Raw genomic sequence first — 8,299 nt, forward strand, 5'->3', positions numbered from 1 at the left:
ATAAAAAAAGCTGCCTCGAACTGCAGGATAGAAAATACGACGAAGCAGCAGCTTTAGCTTAGAAAGATTGTATTCTTAGGAAGCCTCGATCCGTTTCAGCCTTTTAACTTTCGCGCGTCCCGAAGCGGCGAGGTGGATTTTGCACTTTCCCCCTTCGCGCGACCCGCTCTGAGGGGAATCTTTGCGGGGATCTTTTCTGGTTTTCTGAGGGAGGGCGCGAAGGCCCCGATTTCCCCAGGGAATCTCTCTCGCCCGGCCGGAGGGAAGGCGGGGGAGCGGGCGGATCCCGGGCAAAGCAGCCGCCGCCGCCGCCGCCATCCAGCCTCCCTTCCTGCTCGGCCCGGGTCACTTCCGCGGCCCCCAAGATGGAGGAGCTGCCGGAGGAGGAGGAGCGCGATCCGCGGCTGAGGCTGAGGCGGCATCTCGCGGGGCAGCAGCAGCCGCCGCCGGCGCCGGGCCCGGGCGAGGCCGGTAGGTCTCCCCCTTAGGAGGGAAGGAAGGAAGGAAGGAAGGCCGCCCGGGAGGAGCCGGCCTTGATAAGCCGGGAAGTGGAGCAAAATAAAGCGCGGGGTGAATCCTGGGCGCGGGGCTCTCCCCCGCCCCACGCGCGCCTACTCGGAAGTAAATCTCGCCTTGCGCCGCGGCGCTTGCTCCGGGGTAAAGGCGCCTGGGCGCGAGCCGAGCACCTGAAATTATTCCTGTGCATTTATAATTCATACCCCGCCATTTTCCCTGACAGGAACCCGGGATAAAACTAGGAACAGCTAAAAACCTCGGGGGGGGGGGGGGGAAGTAGCTATCATTGCAAAACAAACAAACAAACAAGTTGCACGCCGATAGAATCAAAACTACATATGTGGGTGTGCTGTTAAAACCATACAAATGACTGCAATAATAAAAATGGCAGGGCACAAGCGACTCTTGATAAAAGCAGCCACTTCCCCAAAACTTGTTGGGATAAGAAGGCGGCCAAGGCGGGAGCCGTCCAGCTTCTCCAGGCAAAGTTGCCCGGGAGGGAGCCTCCCCCCCCCCAGGAGACCCTCTCCCTTTTCCCCACCAAGGGGGGCGGGACGGAGATCTCAACAGGCCTGGCAGGGCAGGCAGTATTTCAGGCCCCTTGGACCCAAGCCATAGAGGGCTTTGGGGGAGGTCAAGTAGATGCATTTAAGTGTGCATTTAAGGCCATGGAAAGGGACGCGGGGGGCACTGTGGGTTAAACCTAGAGCCTAGGGCTTGCCAATCGGAAGGTCAGCGGTTCGAATCCCCGCCACGGGGTGAGCTCCCGTTGCTCAGTCCCTGCTCCTGCCAACCTAGCAGTTCAAAAGCACTCAAAGTGCAAGTAGATAAATAGGTACCGCTCCGGCGGGAAGGTAAACCGCGTTTCTGTGTGCTGCTCTGGTTCGCCAGAGTCCTGCTGGCCACATGACCCGGAAGCTGTACACCGGCTCCCTTGGCCAATAATGCGAGATGAGCACTGCAACCCCAGAGTCGGCCACGACTGGACCTAATGGTCAGGGCTCCTTTTACCTTTAAGGCCATGGAACAGGACCTGCATATGAAATGCATTGAGGCCCTTGGAATCTCAGCGCAGCTTTGAGGACCTTCCAAGCTGGTCTTGGAAGAGGGGTTTTAGCCTCACTTGGCATACCCTGCCATCATTTCTGGCTCCAGGGGGGTGAGGAAGGCTAAGGGGCTTGTTTGTGTGGTGGTCAGTGGCTGCGGCCCTTGCAGCGCTGCTGCCACCCACCACTCGGAGGCAGCCAAGGTGTCGGTCCGCGGGTGCACCGAGGGTACGTCTTGGAGGACCAGCACTCTGCCACCCAGCACCGGCCATTGTCATCAGAGCCAAAGAGGGAAGCTAGGGTTGTTTGGCAAACCCAGCGTTGAGCTGTGGCTGGCGCTCCTGCTTGAAATGCCCTTGCCACCTACCACCCTGTTCCAGCGTCCCTTTCAGAGGACTTGCTTCTGCGCTGGGCAGAGGAGATGCTTCTCAGGTCACTTCTGCTGCTCGCTATGCCAAGAGCTTCAGTTTTACCTCCTGTTCCCTGGGCGAGGATCACCCTCCGTAGCTTCCTAGCTCAGTGTGTTCACGAGGGATACCTTTGCTTTTATCTCCCAGCCCAAACAGAAGATGAAAAGTGAGGTTTGGCTAGCTATCATTGGTAAAGGCCAATGGATGACTCCACCATGGCAAGGAGTCGTGCTGAGTGGAAGTGTTGAAGACTGCCGGGAGGCAGCCCCTCCTGAAGGGGTTCCCTGATCTGGTAAAGGAGGTCACATTCCTGGGCCCAGCTCTGGAAGTGAATGGCTTTTGTCCTTTTTCTGATATATTACTCACCCTTCATCATAGCATAGGGCAGGTCATCCATTAAAAAATACGGCAACAGGTTAAGTCAGAAGAATAGGGTGGGTCTTAAAATACATATCTCAAGCATCAGGGCTGGCCCACCCATGATGTGGATCTTCACTCCTCCCTTCTTCCCTGACAGGGAGTCAGGGGTCTTCCTCAGTTGCCAAAATGTCTTGGGTCAGTCCTGTCAACTGTCAAAGGTCAGAGGACAGGTCTGTGCCTTCAGCATACTGTGTAATGAAGATGCCAGCTGTGGGGAGGGAATTCCACAACTTAGGGGCCGCCCAGAGAATGTCCTCTCCCAGGCCACTACCCCATACTTCTGAGGGCAGTGGAACTATCAAGAGTGCCCACTCTGCTTCTCTTAACGCCTAAGGGGGTCTTGTAGGGAAGGAGGTGTTTTTTTCAGGTATCTGTGACCGAAGTCACTTAGGGATTTAAAACTAAATCCCTTGAATTGAGCCTGGAAACTTACAGGCAACTAATGCAGCTGTTTTAAAAGAGGTGTTATATGAGTTCTAAACGGAACCCCTAGCCAGCAATCCGGCCGTTTCATTTTGGACCAGTTAAAGCTAGGACAGTATTCCTAGCCACAAAAGCCTCCTGAGCCTCCTGTTGGATCCAGGAGTACCCCAAACTACAGTTAACCCCTTAGACCTTAGAGGTTACTGAACGTTCAAAGCCATCCAGGTACTTATGGATTGATTTATTACACTGAAAATATGTAGCAATATATTGGCTTAACCTCTTGTCATATAATAGTTTCTGCTGTATTTCAGGCAGCCAGCAAAGTATATTGTCAACAATATGTTATGACAAGTGGGAACTTGTGATAAACTAATGGCTGCAAGGGTGTGGGAAAGGAGGAAGGAGTTACTCAACCCCCACCTTTTTGCGCCTTCCTTTCCACAGGTAGGTCCCTCTGCCACATGACTCAGAGGTACCCACTACCACTTTTGTCCCCAAGCCATGTAGATTATTCCACTGAGTGCACACCCTGCTTTGCCTGCACCAGAATAAATAGACCACCCTGCTGCCAAATGCCTATGATTAAGAAGAGCAGAGCATTGAGAAGTCATGTAGATTTCAAGGCCACTGGGATGAGTTGATAGGCATTTGCACTGCAACAAAGAATGATTTAGAAACCTGGTGTGCATGTTTTACTTCTGTAAGGTGGTGTCTCGTTTAATGACGTATGCAAAATAATGGCGGTTTTATTTACAGTTGAAACTACCAGCGTAGAGAAGAAGGAGAAGCCGCTTCCCAGACTTAACATTCACTCTGCATTCTGGATATTGGCATCAATAGCTACTACATACTACATTGAATTTTTTAAAATTGTTAAAGAGATTATTCAGCAAGAAAGGTAAGAAGAAGAGGTGGTGGGTTTTTTTGGTGGAGGGTTTACAAGTAGAAGTTACACAAAGGTATTTACAGTACAAAGTCAGTTGGATTCTCCCTAAACTTTATTGTAGATTAATCAGTATAACATAACAGTAAGAAATATAATTTAAAACACTTGAAACATCTGTGTGAGGGGGAGGAGGGATCCATCTTAGTTGCTAAGAACAGCAGTGAGTGAAAATGGCAGTTCCTCATTGTCTTCTTCTATTCTGATCTGATAAAAGAAGTAAGGAGTAATTTTGGTGCAGCTTTCTCAGATCAGATACCCTCTATGCTTCAACCCCCACCCCATATACCTTTCTATTTATACAGTAAGACACCCAGCTGAAACCAGCACTGTTTTATGTAGAAATGTGTCCTAACATCTAATACGAGTGGAGTTTATATTTTAGGAGAGCTTCTCCGCATCTGGCGCCCTTTGCTTACTTCAAAGGGTTTGTGATTGAAATTTGACATTTTTTGTTTAGGGCTCCCCTACACTCTGTCAGGATAAATCCCAGCATTGCTTTTAGTTCTGCATGAGCAGACACGTGTGTCTTAGCAAAAAGTAGTCGGATAACCTATTAAGAATTTCCATTCCCTAGCTAGCCTTCCTTCCCATCTCCTGTTCTGCTTTCTCTCCTGTCGTACAATGACTGAACAATCAGTGCTGCCTGCCAACTTTGTTGATTAAAGAAGCCCCGTGTCTAAGAATTCCACATACAGAAAGTGAGGACCTCTTCTCAATAGGGAGCCAGTTAGAAGTTGGAGTACTGCAAAATTTGGATGCAGTAGCAGAAGGCAGATAAGGTATGTTGCTTCCTGCATCTTAAGAGAGGCCTGGCTTGGAGCACAATCTGATCTGAGGCAATGTTAAATTCAATGTATTTTTGTTTTTAACATTATTAAAGCACATTTTCTCTTTCTCTTGCAGCTGGTGGTTTATACTCGGCATTTGCTTATTGATTATCAGTTTGTCTGTGGCCTTTTATTGCATAATATATCTTGAGTGGTATCATGGAATCGAGGACTATGATGCCACCTACCCTGCGCTGATACCTATAACAACAGCTAGTTTTATTGCGGCAGCAGTTTGGTAAGTTGGTGGGTAAGAGATACTAGTTTTCCAGGCTTGCATTGCTTCTAAAAAGTCTGTGTGTTAAATGATGAGGGAAAGGTGTTACATATGGACCCCAGATAGGAGTAATAGCAGACCACACACATATTTGTTCTTCTGAAAATATGCAATGGCTGCCTGTCTGTCTTGTGTGGCTGGCTGAGAATTGCTTCAATTATGTAGGAAACAATGGTCTACTTCTGCGCATGGAAGCAGGTAGATGGGCTCTCCCTGCCCAAGCCATGGGGGAGGTGGCCAGTCCACTCCTGGGGGTGCCAGGGTCCTACGTGCCATAACAAAACTTTGCCTTGAAGACTCTGGACACTGAGACATAAGTTTCAAATATATGTGGATATCTTCTGCACATTGTACACCTCTTCTTCTGGAGGCTATGTGTAAAGGAATGTTCTCATGGTATCTCAGTTCAAATATACTGTGAAACTTGTCTCACTTTGGGATTTGGCTGGTTCTCAAATTGCCTGTACTGTAATATGATATACTGCTTGCAACATATGCAACATGTTTCTCTCTCTCTCTTTTCCCAGTTTTAACATTTCTTTATGGCCCATATGGTCTTTCCTCACACCTGTGGTGCTCTTTGTCCAGTTCATGGGTATTGTGATGCTTGTGTCGCTCCTGGGCTAAATCTTTTATGGTAAGGCATTGTAATGATACACATATCTAAGCATGCCTCTTTTGAGTTATGTGATGTACAGTGGAACCTTGATTTTCGAACATCTTGGCTGTGAACGTTTCGGAAGCCGAACGCCAAAAACCCAGAAGTGAATGCTTCGGTTTTCGAATGCACCTCGGAAGTTGAATGGCTTCCGATGCGCGTTTCTCATTTTTATCCACTCACTTTGCCAACAGCCCTTTGATTCTTGGTTTTTGAACGTTTTGGAAGTTGAATGGACTTCTGGAATGGATTACGTTTGAAAACTGAGGTTCCACTGTATTTGCTTTCTGAAGTATTTTCATTCCTAACAAGGACTCTGAAGTTGTAGCTGAATGTGAGAAGATTTGATTGCCTGCAGGACTAGACTGTGAGATGGGATGACATAAAAATCAACCCGAGCATTTAAGAAATTATTCCAGCTCTGCCTAGAGATCCAAGGATTTAATTTAGGACCTTTTGTATGCAAGTTATGTGTTCTGCCACTGAGCTACAGCCCGTTCGTGGCGATGGCTCTGCAGTTATGAGACATATTTGAATAACTTGATTATCAAAACTTTTATTATAGTTTTTTAATTAAAAATACAGTGCTGCCCCGCAAGACGAATGCCTCGCAAGACGGAAAACCCGCTAGACGAAAGGGTTTTCCGTTTTGGAGGTGCTTCGCAAAACGAATTTCCTATGTGCTTGCTTCGCAAGACGAAAATGTCTTGCGAGTTCCTGCGGGGTTTTTTTTTCCTCCCCCCCCCCTTTTTCCCAAGCCGCTAAACCGCTTATCAGCTGATGGCTAAGCCGCTTATCAGCTGATCTTTAAGCCGCTTAACAGCTGATGCTAAGCCGCTTATCAGCTGATCTTTAAGCCGCTTAACAGCTGATGGCTAAGCCGCTTATCAGCTGATCTTTAAGCCGCTTAACAGCTGATGCTAAGCCGCTTATCAGCTGATCGTTAAGCCGCTTATCAGCTGATCTTTAAGCCGGCTAAGCCGCTAATACTGTAGCGCTAAGCCGCTAAACCTCTAATGGGCTTGCTTCGCAAGACGAAAAAACCCGCAAGACGAAGAGACTCGCGGAACGGATTCTTTTCGTCTTGCGAGGCACCACTGTATGTCTTTCTTTTATATAGTGGTTGTTGTAATAATGTGTTTCTGTGTTTCAGTTAAGGCATGGGAAACATGTGACCCTGCAAATGTTGTTGGACTCCAGCTTTCACCATCCCCAGCCATCAGGACCAGTGGTTAGTCCAACAACACCCGGAAGGACACAGGTTCCTCATCCCTATTTTAAATGTTCTATGTTACCTTGGTCTTCTAAATGGGGAAAGGGGTTGTGTTCAGTATGGGTTGCTAGGTGTTTACTAGTAAAACTGACAGAAGGTTTGCCAGTAAACCTTGTATAAAATACAGTCAACCTTGATGGAAAAAGACAAAACAGAAAGGTGCTGTTTTTTGCAAGGCGGGGTGGAACATTGGATGATATCCAACTCACACTCTTGAGTAAGCCTATTAAAATCAATGGACTTAAGTTACCTGTCCATTGATTTTGATGGTTCCCCTTGTGAGTATGTCTAATATTGCATACCACCCCCTGTCTAAGTTGGCCCATCATAAGTAGTAATAGCTTTTGTATTATAAAGAGCTTTAATTGTCTTTTTATGACTACTGAGTGTTTTTGTGCTTATTTCATTTTTCTTAAATTTTAGATTTCTAGACTCTGCAGAGTTATAAAATTAATTAGTTTTACAATGAACGTGAGATACTTGTTAAGTATAAAGATACAGCTTGGTTTAAATGTATAAATTTCTATTTTTCACTGTACACTACCATATTTTAGAAAAGTAAATGCTGGACCTTCCAGCATACGTACTTGGATATACTGGGATCCTGGGATGAAGACCTGCAAGCCGGTCTCAAGCAACTTGTGTTTAAAACTTGAATTGTTAAACTTGTTTTGTGTTTAATAGGGACACTTTTACTTTGAACTATGATCTTAAACTCGGGATATGACTCAATGAAATGCTAACAGAACAGTTTTGCTATTGTTCTGGCATAGCTATTGACTTAACCTATATTAAAGTGTATCACAGGAAATCATAATTGATTATGTTTAAGAAGTTAGTAATAGGGACACATTTCGCCCTTTAAAAAAATAATTATGTTCATGATACCTTTGAGAGCAATGAAAATAGTAAATCTTCAAATTGCTGAATGATTAGTTGTTTGAATTTTTAAATATTATATAAGCACATAAATAAATCAAAACTATAATATATTTAACCACCCGCCCTGTGGAACGCCCTCTCACCAGATGTCAAAGAAAAACAACTACCAGACTTTTAGAAGACACCTGAAGGCAGCCCTGTTTAGGGAAGCTTTTAATGTTTGATGGATTACTGATGGATGGATTGATGATTGATGGATTACTTTGTTGGAAGCTGCCCAGAGTGGCTGGGGAACCCCAGGCAAATGGGCAGGGTATAAATAATAAATTATTATTATTATTATTATTATTATTATTATTAACCATGTGACAAAACATGTTCTGCTTTTTGTGCTACAATCTTGTGCAGAGGTGTCTTGTAGACCACAGTAGAGCTTTGTTTCCATTTTCCCTTGGAGCATGTGTGCATGGGCACTCCGTATCCTAGGCGGTATCCTAGAGAATGCGAAACAGGTGTGTGCTTCTCCAGCCCTCCCAGTTCACGTTCCTTGATTGAGAGGTGCATTTCCTGTGATGGCCTGGCAAGCTGTCTGCACTTGTGCCAAGGAAGAAGTGGGCA

General features: G+C 46.2%; 1 protein-coding gene across 3 annotated transcripts; it reads left to right on the top strand.

Annotated features, from left to right (window-relative positions):
• Positions 1-244: 244 nt before the first annotated feature.
• Positions 245-8,035, top strand: TMEM128 (transmembrane protein 128). Of its 3 annotated transcripts, XR_013990673.1 has the most exons (6): positions 245-471; positions 3,575-3,716; positions 4,668-4,829; positions 5,396-5,505; positions 6,680-6,787; positions 7,354-8,035. XR_013990673.1 is itself a non-coding variant. In XM_081021633.1 (5 exons), exons 1-4 carry the CDS (start codon positions 366-368, stop codon positions 5,493-5,495), a joined length of 510 nt encoding a protein of 169 aa, XP_080877759.1. In that variant the 5' UTR covers positions 245-365; the 3' UTR covers positions 5,496-5,505; positions 6,680-7,169. The 3 variants fall into 3 exon arrangements, 2 of the variants coding, with proteins under 2 accessions (XP_080877759.1, XP_080877758.1); XM_081021633.1 differs by lacking the exon at positions 7,354-8,035 and having other exon boundaries at positions 6,680-7,169; XM_081021632.1 differs by lacking the exon at positions 6,680-6,787 and having other exon boundaries at positions 246-471.
• The last annotated feature ends 264 nt before the right edge of the window (positions 8,036-8,299 follow it).

The sequence above is a fragment of the Podarcis pityusensis genome, assembly GCF_964106645.2.
Source record: "Podarcis pityusensis genome assembly, chromosome: 9".
NCBI classification, from domain to species: domain Eukaryota; kingdom Metazoa; phylum Chordata; class Lepidosauria; order Squamata; family Lacertidae; genus Podarcis; species Podarcis pityusensis.